General features: G+C 33.0%; 2 protein-coding genes across 2 annotated transcripts in view; one reads left to right on the plus strand and one right to left on the minus strand.

Annotated features, from left to right (window-relative positions):
- The window catches only part of LOC134843880 (uncharacterized), a 28,664-nt gene extending 15,415 nt beyond the window's left edge, over window positions 1–13,249 (plus strand). The window contains exon 2 of the mRNA XM_063860202.1: window positions 12,974–13,249. Coding sequence (XP_063716272.1) covers window positions 12,974–13,249 — 276 coding nt within the window. The remainder of the gene's footprint in view (window positions 1–12,973) is intronic.
- Window positions 1–18,183, minus strand: part of LOC134843608 (TBC1 domain family member 30-like) — a 551,730-nt gene that overhangs the window by 322,192 nt on the left and 211,355 nt on the right. The window lies entirely within an intron of this gene.

Consider the following 18,183-nt stretch of genomic DNA (forward strand, 5'->3'; position numbering starts at 1 on the left):
CGTGTTTGATGTTCTGTGTTCCATTCAAAATTATTTTGTTGTCTAAGGATGTTATAAAATGGTCGTAGATATAATTGCATTTTATAAACATATTTACTTAAAAAGTTTAACATTCCAAGAAATTCTTGGATTTTCTTTTTATTTGTTGGTGGTTGAAGTTTTTGAATAGCGTCAATGCGTGATTTCAATGGAGTGATTGTTTTTCTTTCTATATTATGTCCTAAGAATTTAACTCTTGTCAAAAAGAAGTGTGATTTATCGGGGGCGGCCTTCAGATTTTCGTTCTGAAGTATTTGGTGATATTTTTCTAAAACATTGAACATCTCGTCTTTTGTTTGTGATTGCATAAAAACATCGTCTAAATAGGTGATTGCGTTTTTCTTGAGTATTAGTGGTCTAAAAATTTTGCTCATAAAAGCTGAAAATGCTGCTGGTCCTATGGATATTCCATAGAATAAGCGGTTGAATTCATATTGTTGGTTTCCGATAACAAATTGTGTTAAACGTCGTGATTGTTCATCTAGTGGCATTTGATTGTATGCACTATTCATATCGGCGGTTGTAAAGTATTTGCCGTTTATTTTTGTTAAAATAACTTGTATTGGTTCAATGGGCCAATTACATTTTGATTCATCTATAAGTGAATTGAGGTATCTAGCATCGAGAACGATTTTTAATGATTCTCCTTTAGCTAGAATGATAACGGGGTTGATAAATGTGTTCCCTTTTGGTTGTTCTTCTTTATTAACTGGTGATATAATGTTGTATTGTTCTAAAATATCGAGTAATCTGTTCACTTTATCATGTAAGTGAATTGGTACTTTACTTGCTCTCTGTTTTTTGAAAGCTGCGTCTGGTTTTAACGGGAGATGTAGTGATGAACTGATTTTTCCAACATCGAATTTTGATGTTGCATAGACTGATGAATATTTAATTAGCTGTTTGGCTAACTTTTCGAATTCGTCTTGTGTTATTTGTGAATGTTGGAAATTAAACATTGTTAAAAATTTCTGTTGGTCCTCTGTGTAGTTACTTATGTTGAATGTAGGTTTGAAATATGGAGTTTTTGTGAAATAATCCGTATTTCTGTTTTCGTTACTTATTATATTATTTATAGATAATTCTTCATTAAGAATTGTAGATTGGCAAATATCTAGTAATTGGAGTATATTATTTACGCGATAAGCTTTTTCGTGTATTGGTGATATTGTAGCGTTGGTTTCACAATATCCTAGAAGTCCTAAAGGTAATGTTACTTGGTAAGGTGTGTTGTTATAGACATGTAAGGAAATGATATCTGAATTCGAATTTTTCAAATATTTTATGGATGAGATTGTGATTTTGAAAAATTTGTGAATAGGTTTGAATTCAAAATCTGACATATAAAATTTTTGTTTGTTTTGTTCTTTATCATATTGGTGAACTTGTTTGATTGAAAAATTATAGATATTTCCTGATAGTGGTTTTAGGTGTTTTCTTTGTTGGTTAAATATCGGGTAGAATTTTGAAAAGAATGGTGGTTGTTTATTTAATCTTTGAAAAAATGTTAAGGATGTTTCTTTTGTTTTTGTATATTTATCTTTGATTAATATTTTACTATTTAGTATGTTAATTGTTGGTATATACTTCGAAATAAATGGTATTCCAATGATATTATATTTAATATCAGTGATATGGAATATTTGTTTAAATGGCTTATTTAAAATTTTGCTTTGCTCCATTGTTCTGGTGGGGAGGAGAAATAATTGGATTTTTCCGTAGTTTATCAATGTTGATCCTTGTGCTGTTGCTAACTTACTGGAGGTTTCAAGAGGTGTTAGCTTTGGGTGTAAAGTTTTTATTTCATTCCATGTGGGGATGTTTATTATGTTTGATTCTGCTCCTGAATCAATTAAAAAATCTATTTCAAGGTCTGGTGGTTGAAATTCTTTATTTCTTGGGCTTTCTAAGAGAAATGGTATTGTCCAAATTTTTTCTTTGGGTTGTTCTTTTTGTATATTTTGATAAATGTGGTTTGTATTCAAGCATTTTGTTTTGATATTTTTATTGGTTTGATTTGTAGTGTTAATCTCATTTGTTTCTTGCGTCGTTGGTGTGGAATTTATGGGTGTAGTGTAATAATTTTGAAGAAATTCTGATTGATTTTCATATATGTGTGATGAAAAAGGTTGTTCATATATGACAGATTCATAGTCATTTTCGACTTTTATCATATTGATAGAAAGAGTGTTTTCAGTATCACCTTCTGAATCTGATGATGTACAGTTTATTTGATTGAGTTGTAACGTATCAGTTACTGTGTCATCAATACCTGGAGGGTCTGATGTTGTTTCTGGATTAGATTGTACTTGATTAATATGTCTTTGATGTTTAGGTGTACTACTTCTGTGGCGATTATTAGAATTATTATAGTTATTATTATTCCGGTGTGGTGATTGGGAATAATTTCTATAACGATTATTATAACTTGAGTGTCGATTTTGTGAATTATTTTGCGATCTATTTTGATAATTGTTGTTTGGTCTGTTATAGTTCGATCTATTATATGAGTTATTCCTTGATCGATTGTTCGGGTAATTCTGGTTTCGGTTGTTTGAATAACTTCTATTTCGATTATAGGAGTAGTTTCTATTCCTATCGTATGATGAATTTCGTGATTGGTTGTTTGGATAGTAGTTATTTCTTGATTGGGAATTAGATCTAGAAACAAATTGTTGTGTATTTGAATGTGATCTGGAGTAGTTATTTCGACTATTTGGTCTATTGTAGTGATTTTGTGATGAATTATGCGTGTTTCTTCGTTCTGGTGATCTTCCTCTATAACTTTAGTTATATGGTGATTGATTTCTTGTATAATTTGTATTGTTCGGGAGTGGTTTTCCTGAACTGTTGTTGCTGTAGACTGTTTTGTTCGGTAGGTTTTGATCTTTTTTCATGTATTGATGGAATGATTTATTTGGTTCTTTATATTTTTGAGGTTTATTTTGATTGTCTTGCTGTTTTTGTCTACATTCGGAAATACTATGTCCGTATCGTCGGCAATAATTACACCATTTTTTGAAAGATGGTTTGCCTTTAAAGTTTGGGTTCTTTTCGTAAATATTGAGTATTTCAGTGATTTTTTCAACGAGGTCTGTCTCTGATTCCTGTATATTATTAATATTAGTGGGAGTCGTTTCAATTCTGTTAACGTATTGTAATTTCAGATTTTCCGTTTCTTCTAGTTTCATCGTGATTTCTGCTTGTTCTAATTTGTCTACTAGTTTTCGAAAATCTAAATCGGGTTCTCGAATTGAAGAAGGATGGGATGCTCTCTTTTTTATTGCTATTTTCCTTAATTGTGGTGTTAGGGTCATCATTAAGATTTCTGTCATCTTTGTGTTTTTATAGTCATGTGTATTTAATGAATATGCTTTTCGAACTAGTGTTTCAATTCGTACTGCTATTTGCTTGATGGTTTCATTTGGTAATCTGCGAATTTCATTACATAAAACTCTTTGTTGTTGTTTGTTTCTTTCGGAGTCAAACATTTTTGAAAATTCCTGTGTAAACCTTTTCCAGTTTGATTTTATTTCTAGAGGTAGTACTGAAAACCATTTTTGGGCTGCGCCATCTAAGGTTGTTTGTATTAACGCTGTGCGTCGATGTATCCAGTTTTGATGTAGTGGCGTATTAATTGGTTCAGGTCCAATATTTAAAATCAGGTTTGCTGTTACTGCATTTAAATAATCTTCTACAGAGTATTCAGGGTCTGTTCCTGTGAAAACCATTAAAGGTTTGTTTGATGTTATTGATGATCCACCCATAAGGTATGGATTCATTGTCATTTGTAATGATTCTGCTGCATTTGGCATTTGAGAAAAATTTGAAAGTTGGTTTCTTGTTATTTCATGTTGTTGGAGATAATATGGGAGTGGTATTTCATTTTGCATTTGTGATGGTTGATACGAGTGTGCAGTCATTGGATTTTGTTGTTGAATTGGTTGAAAAGATTGTGTATTAATTAGATTTTGTTGTTGAATTGGTTGTTGATGTTGTGCATCTATTGGTTGTGGAGAAAAATTTCTATGATTTGTACGTGTTCTCTGTATTCCTTGTCTACGATATTCTTGAGTATTTGGTGCAAATATATCTGGTTGTAAGAAATCATCATCTGAGGATAAATAATCCATTTGATAAGATGTCTGTTTTTTATTTTTATTTTGTTGAAAAAATGGGTAATTTTCACTGTGATCCTGTGGAGGATTTGTTTGGAAATTTATTGAATTAGGTAGGGTCATTGGGTTATCCCAATTTCGAGATCTTGTATATTGGTTAAAATTTCTTTGTGGTTGATTATATGTTTTTGATGGATGTGTATAATTATAATTATGGTCTGTAAAGTTGTTTCTAGTGAATGTTTTGCGTGTTTTTGATGGTATTGTCATGGGTCTGTATGTTTGGTAATCCATATGTGAATATTTAGGGGCAACCGAAGGTTTAACGGTTGATTGTAAGGTTACCTGTGTTTGTGAAGGATTTGTATTTCTTGGTGTTGTTAAATTTGGGCGTATTGGTGAAATACTTTGTTGTGTAGTTGTTGTGTGTACAATTTCTTCATTTATGAAGTGTGATGGTGTCTGGATATCTTGTTGAGTAAGATTCCTAGTTCCATTGAGGTTTTCGTTGTGTATGACTGTAGAGTTTAAACTATTATTTTGTGTATCGGGCAAAAATGTATTATAGTTTAATGGTGTTGCATCAATGGTGAATGGTATTATTTTTACATAATCTCTTATGTAAGATATCGTACTTATTGCTTGACTTGAGATTGATTGTGGGAAGCTTATAAATGCGGGATGAGACCATTCGGGGTCCCAAACATAATCTGATTGTTCTGTGATAGCGGTATCATCGTTTGAGTTTTGGGGTCTAAAATTTTTTCTTGCTTGTGCAATTAAATCAATATTGTGTGTGAAATAATCTATTATGAACCATGCCAAAATTTTTTGTAGATCGTGTTTTGTATGTTGTGAAACGTCGTTTTTCGTGAAATTTTCTTTAATGATGTTTAAATAACTAGAGAGTAGTGTGATTTCATGTCGTACTCTTAAATGTTTAGATGTTTCTGTCGGTGAGACATTTGTTATTGGGATTTCATTTTCTAATATCGAAATATAACTATATATTATTGCGAAAACTTCATTGGTGAATATGGAGTTTGCTCTTTGTGAGTTATGATATTGGATGCTTTTTATATATTCTGAAAAAACTTTTGAAAATTCTAAATCAAGATCGTCTGTTTGAATTGTATATTTTCTATTATTATGGTTTGGTGAGGTGAATTCTATGGAGTAGATTCCATACTGTTGTGTTATGTTGCATATATCTTTTAAGTAGTGGTCTATGATTTGTCTTTTGATTTTTACATCTGGGAACTCTGTTTTACATGGACTGATTCCGGGTTCAAATAAATTTAATAGTAAATTTTTGCAAAATATATGCTGTCCTCTATCAGTGGTTGCATCTATTATAAAAGGAAAGATTTCATCATCATCTGGGCTTTCTTCACCTGGGGTGTGCGTTGAGCTCATTTTTTCGTTCGATGACTGTTAATATGTAATTATTAATGTGTCGAATTGGTTGATTCCAATTGTATAAATGTACTGGTTTGTGTTTATACTGCTTTTTTATTCTTCTTTTTCCTCTTTTTGATGAATTTGAAGTTGTTTCTGAGTCAGAAAAATATAATTGATCGTGAAGTGGGCAATTTTTATCTATTGATTCTTTTAGTTTGTAAAGTTCGTCTAAACTGTTGGTTTCTGATTCTGAAAATGCGTTTCGATTTTTTGAAAATCTTTTTCGTGTTATTTGTCTTTGTTTCGTTATTATTTTTCTTTTTAGTGTTTGTCGTTTTGTTCGAATGTATCCAACTGTTTGTGTATGAGGTGTGATTACAAGGTCGTATTTTTTGTTATCTATTTCACAATTGTGTAAAACGATTGTTTGTTTATTTCCTAGGTTTTTAAATGACATAAGGTTTAGGATGACGGATGCAAAAGGTTGTTAAATGATTTCTATTTTCCTAAACTGTTAGTTCTTACGATTTTTTGGTTAGCTTAACCTGGGTCTATTTGTTCAGGGTTGGAGAGAAAAGTATATCGATTCCGAAGAATGATTTTTTACTTTCTCGTGGCTAGTATAAGTTAAGGTGTTAACTTACTTAATCTTACTTAGGGGTAGTGATTGTGTTCAAGGGTTGGAGAATAGTAAATCGATCCACAAGGTTCAGGTATAATTAGAACGCGAGTAGTTCGTTAGATACTATTTTAAACTTACTAAGTCTAAGATTTATCCTGGGTCTGGTAAGAGGGGGGGTCAAGTGAAGGATGAATAACCGAAGTTCTTCACTGTTTATCCTAATTTGAATGATTAGTTTTGTTTAAAAATTTCTATTAGTCTTAGGTCTTTAGAAAGGGTTGGGTAGTGAATCGACGTTTGAGGTCGTTAGACACTAATTAAGTGGGTGGGGGAGAACAAAGTTGTTCTGTTTGATCCAAGGATAAGCCTTGATGATCAAATTTGAAATTTAATTAAGTAGAAAATGATTTAAGATCCAAGGATAAGCCTTGATGATCTGGTTTTAAAATTAAGTGAATTTAAGTTTTAATAAAATTTTAAATATGTGTAAAGGAAAGATTTAGTGTTTTGATGATATTAGTGGGTTTATGATTGCTGTTATGTTTTAGGTGATGGAGCTGGAACAACAGGATGATTTATGATTACTAACCATTTATTGTCATGCTACTAATTTTTATTTTTTATTTTTCAATAAATATTTTTCAAACATGTTTTGTATATTACTGCAGAGTTTTAGGAAAACGATCTTAGATCTTTTTATCAATCGTTATTGTATATTAATAATTTTGTTTAGCGCCTGAAATGATTTTGAAGATTAACTTCAAGGTTTTATGTTTGCAAATGAAAATCTAAATTCATTGCCAGTAGTATTCTAAATATAAAAGTTTGTTCTGGTTTTTGCCTAACTATCATATAGCTATATGGCAAGTTTCTACTTTGTCGTATGTCGTCTCTGGTTCGAGGTCCTTCCAATTCCGGGTAGTTCTGTTATGGTTCGGAATATTGGCTCTGATCTATTGAGTCGTAGAGACATTTCGATTAAATTATTGTCGTATAACATTTTGTAAATGTTTTTGTCTAATTTCTAATCTATTTTGGTTAATTCTAAGCTATTAAGGTCTTGTTCGAGACTTATGGTCGCACCAGATGAGTTAGGACTGGAGTGTATAACTCATAGAGTAATTTCGGATAGGGTACACCGTCTGCTCGTCACGCTATCTTATTTTCGGCCGGATAGATTCGTGCAACTTCTTAGTCTAATACCGATCCTAATCTTACTCTTATACTATCTAGTCTCAGGTTGTTTAACTAGTCTCTGCTAGGCTCAATAGATCTAGGGTATACTGGTTTATTGCGGCTGCTGAAGTGCTCGGGAGAGTCCAACTAATTTCTAAGTTAAATTCAAATCTCTCTGGTGCTGAAATTACAAGTAACTTCAGCACTTACAAATAAGTGGGTTGTTAGTTAGATGGATCATGATTGGTTAATATTAAATACTTTACATTGGTAAAATATCTAATTTATCCAATCATAAAATGTAGTTTAGATCAGGTTCCATCTCTTAAGCAAACAGGCTGAATTTTACGTTTTAACGCTTTTTTGTATGAATATGGCAACAAATGCGTCCTTATCTTAGGGGCATTTCGTAATATTTTAGGGATGGTTGACTTAAATGTTTGTCGTAAAACCTTGTTGTGTGCCCGGATTAGTCCCGAGTACTGTTTCGCAATTGTTTCGAAAAAGATAGAAGTCCGAAAATGGACCAAAAAACGGACCATGGCTATCTCTCAGGGTAGAGTTTAATGGTTGTAGATGCGGCTTTATAATAACCATTACTGGTATATTTGCCTGAACACATTTTTTTATTCATTAAGATGATTTTTAAAATTGCATTCTACATCAGACTCTGCACTGTGCTGTGCCACTTCACCTCTGATAAGAGATAAAATTAAAGATAAATATGACAGTATTAAGACAGTACCGAATCACTAATGGAACAGAACCAATTTTTGAGTTTACGGTGATAATTTCTAACTTACAAATTGACACAAAAAGGACTCCAACGCAATTTACAAATGGTTCGGAATTGTCTATGTTTGAACTCTGTACCAGTTCTGCAGTTCTAAACATTGCTTTGATAATATTGAAACACCAAAGATTTGCTCTGCTGTATCAATCTGGCTACTCTTTGGATGGTCAGGGGATCGATCACCGCCACCACCGTTTCTAATTCACCACCGTTTCTAAGAAAAAGGATAAAATTTTGGCTTCTTAAGTTAGAATAAATTATGCTCAAAAAATTTGTCGACTTTTTTATAGGAATTATAAATTGATTAACCGAACTCTCCTCAAATTCCAAAAAAAGACCAAAAAATTTTGCCAAAAGACCCTCATTAAACTTTTTGCCAAAAATCTTTCTGTGCCTCATAACAACCGGGTAAGACTATTTTTTTTACTTTACTTTATTCTGCAGCTATATTGACTTCAAAGTGTCATGAATTTCAAATTCTCGTTTCCGTTTTGCAGTCATAAAAATCGGCGGAATATCTCAATTTCCTTTTCGCGACAGATTTAAACTCAGAGTGTATCCTATTGCGCCATTTTGTTCACGCAAATCAATCGTGAAAAAAGAAAAAGAGCATTACTCTTAGTTTTTTTTCCAACGCCACCTGCAATTCAATTCACTGCAGAATTGATAAATTATGGAAAAAATCAATATTTGTTCTTCAAATTTTAGACTGATGTTTAAAAAGCCAACAAGAACTCTGAAAAATAGTGTGCCAAAGTCAAAAAATGTTCACAAAAATCAAGAGCCAAAAAAAGTTGTTGAATTATTAATTTATCGGTGGAATTTTTTCATAGAATAATTTATGGAAGCAAATAAACTACAAAGTACTCAAAACGAAGCTTATTGTTCAACTTAACAAAAACTGAAAAAGCAAAAAAAAAACTTTTTTTTGGGTTCTAGATAATTTTTCTGAAAAAAAATTCTTCACTGAGAAATTCAAAATAGTACAAAGGGGGCACCCTTTGGGTCGGCAGGGGGTCGAATCCCTGAGGGGGAGGGGCGTCCGGATTTTTCCGGAAAAAGATTAAAAGGAACAATTTTACTCGATACTCTTCAAAAAAGAGTATTGGCACATATATAAACGGAAAAAATGATTCCTGCATCAGAAAAAAAAGTTATAAATTCTGTATTGTAAAAAATGATGGTTAATTGATAAAAAAGGAATATTATAGTTAAAGCGATTCTTTCAGAAGTCACATTTGGTCTGCCCTGCCGATGTTGATTAACTTTGAAGTCGGATAATCATTTCTTTTTGCTGCGATTTGTGATTTTCAGTTCAAAGGGCGTTTGCTGTCAGTTTGTGGAGTACTGTAGTCTCGTTCAGTTATGAATTTTAATAACTTGAGTCCCAGGTGAAAATTTCCAGACGCAGACATTCAAATTAAGAGGCGATTTGTTATTTTCTTGTTTCATCTATCCACAAGGTTCATCATTGACGTCACAGTGGTATAAAATGGTCATTAAACCACTTCAATAAACCAGCCGAATTATAAACAAACCGAAAACCAGCGGATTATGTAATGCAGCCGGTAGTTGCGTAATATGAAATCTTGTTACCCCTTCCCCCATGGTATAAAGTAATGAATTTCTTCACTATAAATACAGCTTTCAACTACAAAGCAACAAAGCATAAAAATATTGTACCTTGCAAAGCACCCCCCCCCCCTCACCCTCCTCCTTTTGCAAAAGGGGGAACAGTTCACAAGATCCGTAATAAGTACTGAAATTTGCATGGTTTACTCATCTGTTTCGTAAGTATTGCTTTTTTGTTAAGTAACTGCAGGTTTGTTGGGGCTGGTTTATATGCTAGCTGGTTTAAATTTGGGCTGGTTTATACGGTAGCTTGTTTATACTTGGGCTGGTTTCTTTACGACCGGTATCAAAATAACATCATCCATCAACGGTAACTTTTAATGAAGTGTAACAAAATTGCAAATCGTCACTGAGTCGAAAAATGTAATATCTGGGTTACTGGGAGCGATGAGATTTCCTCCGGGAAATGGCGTCCCATTTTTATTTTCAAATACTTCATTGATCTTTATAGGTCAGACATTTTTTAGAATTGAACTGTAAAGCAAAGTTGTTAGAAATAATTTTTTGGCTGCCGTTTGATAGATTCAGTCGACCTCCATAAAGGAAATCAGTAAATATGCAAATCAAAACAAGGCATGTAGTTTATCAGTTTTTGGAAAAACTAAAGTTCTATTTAAATATTCCTCCCCTTTTGGTCGTTATGGACAAATAGCCAGTCCTGTAGAGAACTATATCAACAATAAATAAAATCCGAATTTTGTATTTTGTAACGAATACTCCCCAATTTAAGGACAAACTGTCGTTTCAAAATTTTGCGGAATCCGGAACAGGCTGGAAAAAAATTGTTTACGGTACAAAAAATGCCCAAAAGAACCTTATTGCCAAAAATTTTTGGCGTGATACAAAACACTTTTAGCGTGCAACAGAAAATTTTATTAAATTTTAAATAAAAATTGATAAAGAATCCTAATAATACAATTTCCTAGGGTCATTAAAGGTTTGCAGCTCTAAATTACTTTTTAAAAACTACTCGAAATTTAAAATGTACGGATTTTTCTTTAAAAGTTATATTTTACAACTTTTTTTCTAAAAATAAATTTCCAGTTCTTGTTGTTGAGACAACCAAAACGCTATGCGCAATCAAAACAACACTACAAGTAGAACAGAATGTTACGACCATAGTCTTAAAAATACAAAAAAATCTCAAAATAGGTTGCTTTTTTCTGCGTGGTGTAATAAAAGATTGTGAAAAAAAAATGAAAACTTGATCATATTCGACAGTTAAAAAGAATTTGACAAATGTTTTTCGTCGAACAAATACTGGAAAAAAATCATTTAAAAGTCACAACACAAAATTTGCAAGTTTTTTCAATTTTCTTAACAGAGTTTTTGATTCCCAAAGTGGCGGTTAAAGCTGATTTCACTTAAGTAAAACTAAATTTTACAAGCTATTGCAAACCTGCCTGCTTACTATATTAAATCGAGAACAGACTGAACCTCAAAACTTTCGAACCAGTTTTTCTTGACACCGGACAGTTTTTTAAAAAAATTTTAAAGGTTGTTCGAGTCACGACTGAAAGGGCTTTAATATGACATATAGTTTGACCATTCCGATGATTATTTGTGGTTCCTAATTTTGCGTGGAGAACCAAAAAAAAATAAAACACACCCGAATAATAATTGTGGTTTCTGCGATTCGCAGAGGATCTATGAAAGGCTATCCAGCCTGTCTACACATAGTCCATTTCTCTTATTCTCCCACATTCTTGACTGAGTTATTTAGTTAAGCAAAGCTATTTCTTGCGACCCAAGGCCGGTTTTGCGTCTTGAATTTTCACGTGGTAGCACTCTTGCAGCCGTAATCGGTCAGGCTGTGGCAGATCTGAAGCTAGAGGTCAAGCGAGAGCACGTCCTCACACACTATCATTGCTATGGCAGGGTATCGATTACACGATCTGAATATCTCAAAGTGAACGCCTTAACACTATTATGCCTCTTAATATTAATTTTCAATGGTCGGAACAATTAGGGCCAAAAAAAACCAAACGAAATATGAGAGAAAACCATAAAAAATTGTTTTGATGAACCTTATATCTCTAGTTCAAAGTAAACCACAAACTCTTCCATGTAAGAACCATTTTCAAGAATGGAGTTCAATCGTACATGTCGGCTGGAAGGGTTTTCTTAGGTTTATGATTGTTTAGAAGATAAATTAAGAACTGACAGAGAAATCCGCTGGCCTTAGAGATCGTCTGACTTAAAATTGTTTTTAAATCAGACGATCTCTAAGTTGAGCCTTAAATCTTCTTGTTTTACTGTATATTGAATAATAAACAATGAGAATTACTGACAATCTTGACACTTTTGTGTTATTAGCAAGCACGAATCTACAATTTTCCCAGCGAACTTTTTAATCAGGTCTAAGAAATATATATTTTCACCGCTCTCAAAACACTAATTTAATGCGCCGTTGGAGAATTTCTGACAGATTTTAAAAACGCTTTTTTTAGCGCGCTCTCTATTCTCAAAATTAGTATAGATTGGAGCCAAAACCGCCTTTAAATTTTTTTTTGGCTTCGGTTGTCAAACATTGATGTCATAAAATCATACCAAAGAGTTTTTTTCGTATTATTTAAAGTCAAATCAGGTACCATAAACATTTATCAGAATGAATCACACAGCATATCATATTAAAGCGCTCTAAATCATAATTCGAGCAAAATAAAAAAAGTGTCAAATAAATTGTCAACATCGAGTAAAATTAGTTTGAAATTTTTGCCTTTAGACTAATTTTAAGCCAGTGAAGCCAGCGTGAAAAAGTCGTAAAAAAACTAACTTTTTCGACCACTTAATATAGTTGTACTCCGGGAAAACTAATTTTCAAAACTTCATTTAAAGGCTCATAACTAATTTATAAAACTCAAATTCCTCATATTAGTTTTTTTTTCAATATTTGAAGACAACTGTAATATTATGCCTTATTAAGTCGCTCAATCTAAGCGTTTTTCCGGGTCCTCTGATGACACCACGCATAAAACACCAACCACACAATAATGAAAAAAAAAGAAACAATTTTTTTTATGAATCTGGTCGGAGCTTTCTGTGCTAGTATCAAATCATCCGGCTTCTCCTATTTTTATAATTATATTACACAGCACCCGCCTATCTTGTTTTTTTATATGCTTAGTTTTTTAGTTTTTCATATTTTGGGGGTGTTTTTTTTCTATACTTGTTTGTTTATTATTTGTTTAGTCGGAAGAGGAGATGAAACAGTGCGAAGACTTCATCCCCCAACTGCTCATCACAAACTTGGAGGACACTAAGAAGGAGAGGACAGTGTACTCTTTCTCCATGCAGGGGTCCGAGATCAAGTTCAACATGCGCTGGCACCTCAAGGGAAACTTCTACGAACAGATGGAGTTATACGATTTCCCATTTGACGTCCAGGTATCTCTAGTCCGGATCCTTTTAACAATTCCCCACCCTCCCCCCGTACCCCTACTGAAAAAAGGGAGGAAGATTAATTAGTACGTACAAACTGGCATATGCTCTACCTTTGATATATTTCCTTTTAGGGATAGTTATTCTTTGCTAGTTACCAGGGAGGGGGTGTTGATAGTTAAACTTACATCCTTTGAGTCTATGCAGTAAGAAACACATAAGACAATCCTAAAAAACCACTCGATACCCATGAAATCAGGCTGATCTTCTCTCAAGAACAAGTGACCTTTTTCTGATGTATTCCAACGTTCCATAAAGAAACCAGGATAGCGGTTCGCTGAGCAAGAGGCACAGAACGCTCTGAACCCGCAAGTTTTCATATCACAAATATAAAACAAGAAAAAAAGATTAAATATTGTGAAACTACTATTTCAGATTTTTTGATTTTTTTCAGTTTTTTTGTTGTAACTCGCGTTTTTTGTTGAAAAAAAAATTAAAAAAAAAAAGAGTCTGAAAAATGAATAGTCTTATTGGTTGTCACAATGTCTATGTGGGATTTCAATTGAATGCTGTTAATAACATGAACTAACGTGTTTTTTATCAAGTTTCGCTAAACAAATTGTTATTGTTCCGTTCCGACTTTCGGTACGAAAGTAACGGAATATTTGTGCTCGGGGTGGGTATTTTTTCTTCAGACAAATTTTGACTTTTTAACTAGCCATTTTTGACGGAATTTTTAAAATATCATTCGAAAGCTATTGTTGTCCTGAGCTTAAATTTGAAAATTTTTTTACCTGTGATCATTTTTTGTAAATTTATGGGGGTTTAAAGATTGTCATTTTGGCCAATTTGGAAGAATGAACGCGCGATATACTTCGCGCTATTAACGCGTAAGCGGAGAAATAATTCGTCTTAAAATCGTTCCAAATTGGTTGAAAGACGCTTAGTTGCCATAATTCTTTCGTTACAAGGAGCGAAATCTATTGTTTTGTAATTTATATGGCGTGTGGGGGGATGATTTTTGTACAATAATTTTCAAATTTTAGAAAGAAACTTTTTTTTTTATTTTTTTTTAATGTTGTTTATGTTATTACTGCTCCATAAACATTAAAAGGTAGTCGGAACATTCAAGGCTTTGCCCTGATACGAGCAGTCTTGTTTTTCTATAAATCTAAGATATACTCAGAGTTATTTCCTGAAAAATTCATATTTTCTCCCCCCTAAATCAATTTGGGGTGAATTGTACGGTTACCATTATATGCTTTGCAGCTGCCATTTAAAATTTCTGCAGTAGTTTAAAAATATCCAACCACTTTTTTGTTGAATTGTACCTCTACAAGTAATGACAAATGACTTATCTCAAATAGAAACAATTTATTTGGAACAAGTTAGTTGCCTCGGATCAATTTGGAAAGATTGATATAAACGCAGTAGCTTAGCTATGCGTTAGTAGAAACTATTTAAACAGCACACATTAATTTTCCCAGTTTGTCCAAATTGGTAAACTCCCATTTTTTCAAACTTTCATACTTTTTACAAAAATAGCAGCAAGGGAAAAGTGTTTTCTTTATATTTTGCGCTCAGTACACAAAATATCTTTCGGATGGTATGAAAATTTCATTCAAAAATGGTCAATAAAAAACGGAAGTTGGTTTGCATAAAAAACAAGACTGCTCGTATCAAAGCAAAGCTCTGAATATTCTGATTGCTTTTTTAGGTCTATGAAGCAAAATAACCTAAAAAAAACTAAATGTAATAAAAAAAGAGCTTTTTTTAATTTGAGAATTTTTTTTGTAAAAATCATCCCCTCACATGCCATTTAAAAGTTCAAGTGATCGATTTTGCTCCTAGTAACACATTAGTTCGGCAAACAAGCTTCTTTCAACCAATTTCGAACGATTTCTAAGACGGGCTAAATCTCCGCTTGCGTGTTGGTGTTAGTAAAGCGAAATATATCGCGCGAAATATATCGCGCACAGGTGAAATATTTTTTCAAATTTAAGCTCTGGACAACAAAATTTTTTGAATAAAAATTTCGTTAAGAGAGGCTAGTTCAAAAGTCAAAATTTGTCTGAAGAAAAAAAACCACCCCGAGCACAAATATTCCGTCATTTTCGTTACGATTGTCGGAACATGAACCACAATCTTAAGTTTTTCGTCAAAATGATAATCTGGTTTCTGCATCGGAGAGGAGGCACATGCTGTTCAAACCTCTGTCTCATAAACTAAAACGAGATACTTGACAAGAAAAATTACACAAACAAAAATATAAATTTACCAACTATGTTCTTACGTCATAAGAAATCAGTGGCAATGTTAGTATAGAGGATGAGGGAGGCAAGAAGGACTTTTAAGATTTCCTTTGACAGTTTTTCACAAAAAATTTTTGACCGACAACCCTTAATTTTTCTGAGGGTGTTTTTGGCGCCAATGTTGCAGAGGAAGCGCTTGCCAAAAGCGCCTTTTCCCGAGTTTCTCAACAAACTGCCAGCAGTGCTACAACTTTTGACAATTTAGGTTTTCATAATGTTTTGGGAATCCCGGAAAAAAATTAAATGAGACTTTATCAGAATATAATAGACCATTTTTCGAAAACCGCTTTTAATTAAAAATGAAAAAAAAATAAGTTCAGTTTTTTTTCACTTTAAATTGGTCTGCAAAGCAAAAAATGGAAAATTGTTCTAGAACTTTTTCTGACACCGGTTGTTTTCAACAAAAAAACCCCTTACACATCGAAACAAGACTGAAAAATTTTTATTTTGATAGATCTCTAGCAAAGTTGACATTAACTTGAGAGGCTTAATTTTTGCGCGGAAAAACACCCTGTACTTTGTTTTTTTTCCCTAAGTTTTTATTAGAACAATAGAGACAATATGCTTGCTCGCTTTAATTAGTGTAAATAAATAGAAAAAGAAGTAATTTTTTTTGTATTTAACTGAACTGATTTTGGACAAACTAAAATTTTTATAGTAGAAAATCTATGAAAATAAGAACTTTTCACACAAAATTTCAAAAAAAAAAAATTCTTTTCGCAATTTTTCTGCTGCGCTTTTTCATATTGTTAATTTGCATTTTTCTCGGCGTATAAAAAGTGATTTGTTTCATTTCTCCCCTAGCGAGAACTCCCTAATCCATCCCCAAAAAAGACTAGGTTGTCGTAAAATCAGTCGTGGCTTTCAATTAATCAAGTCATAGATACTGAAAATTAAGTCAAACCTAACTTGATCTAGATTCTGTTTGAAGCAAACGAATCAGTATCCATAAATTCAAGAAAAGCCTTCATTTGTGTCTCAGCATGGATCGCTAATAAACAGACGTATCATTATTTTGGTCTCTTCAGTTAATCTGTTTTTATTGCCTCTTCCTTCTAACAAAACAGAGGCAACAAAGCCCAAAGATCTATTTTCACTTTCTTAAAATAAAAAACAATCACCACATCTTCACTTTTTATCAGCATGAAAACATTTCGATTGCATAACACTTCATGATTTTTATCAGATTTTTTCTCGTTTCCACCCACACCGCGGAAATTGCGTAAAAAACATCATGAAAATTGATTAATGGTTGTTTCCGTTTCTAAAAAACTGCCAGCATTTCGCTGGCTGAAGTCTTGCAAAATGGGTTCATATCGATTGCACTCTTAGGTTATTTATTTTCAAGGTCTTTTTATCGACCCGATGGCATTGACAAATTAGATAATAGATCAATAGCTGGGCTGGGCGAGCGGAAAACTCTATCCGAAATACGGGAAACCTTGAACGCCTGTTGGCTTTCAGAGTTATTTTTAGAAAACACACTCTGGCCCTTTTTCTCATTTTGGCTTTTTTCTGAATCTGAGCGATGCAAAAACAGCCGCTGGGTGCTGATTTACTGAGAAAACTGCATCGTGAAGACTTTGTTAAGCTTCCAGGCCAATCTAAAATTTTCCAAAGTTGTTCTTGGCGTGTTTTTTTTTAAAATCGAAAATTCTTATCTTACTTTTTAGATCAATCAAATTAATTTTCCGAGCACTGACATGAAACTAACAAGAACAGCAGATTGCTTTGCAGGTATCGCACAAGTTTTGACCACAATTATTTTCATAAATTTCAAAAATTTTGTCGACTTTTTTTTAATGTCGACCGAAATTATGTTCCGTGCTCTCCCAAAGCACTAAAAATAACCTGTTTTAATCAATTTTTCTGCGAAGCAGGCAAAATTTTGAAAAAAAATTAGGCCAAAAGAAGCGTTTTAGGCACTTTTTGTATAACTTTGACCATAAAATTGCATTTTTTCTGGCGCGCGTTCACCCCGCAAAGTTAGTATATATTAGCGCCTAAGGCTCTTTTAGAAAAGTTTTAGGTTCTGTCACCAAAAATGGATGTCTCAAAACAGTACAGAGGGAGGGACCCTTTGGGTCGGCAGGGGGTCGAAACCATTAGAAAAAAGGCGTCCGTATAGTCCTCCTGCCCCCTCCCCTAAATCTGCCCCTGATGCAAAGGAAATCGTGATTGACTTTTTAAGAACTAGTCGTTAATATTTTAATGAATGAAGAAAACAATTTTTAGTCTCTACTAATTAAGTGAAGAGCGAAATCAACAACTCTAGTGTTTAAATTGTTCTAAGAAGCTAAAAACTTGCAGCTCATTTTTTCTCTACGTCTCGATATTTTTCCAAAGTTTTATATTATACTAGTACATGTTATTTGAAAGCAATCACATAATTGTATATTAATTCATATTATTCGGTTTCACCTTCAAATTTTTGTGAAGCGTAATTTGGCGCGTAAAAAACACCCAATTTTAAAAGCGCCGCTTGCAAAATGGATTTTTGCTCTGAAGGTTACCGGGCAAATTTGTTTCCCGTTCAAACATCATTTGAAAAAGAGTTACAAAATTGTCATTTTCTGGCTTGTGGTCCTCTCGTAGATGTTCTGAAAGTATGAACGGAACAGTGTTGAAGTATACGGTGCTGAAAAAAAAATGTTCATCAGTGCCGAAAACCATTTTGAATTTTGTTTTTACTCATCCCAAATCACTGAC

This window comes from Symsagittifera roscoffensis, chromosome 4 (assembly GCF_963678635.1).
Source record: "Symsagittifera roscoffensis chromosome 4, txSymRosc1.1, whole genome shotgun sequence".
Classification (NCBI taxonomy): domain Eukaryota; kingdom Metazoa; phylum Xenacoelomorpha; order Acoela; family Convolutidae; genus Symsagittifera; species Symsagittifera roscoffensis.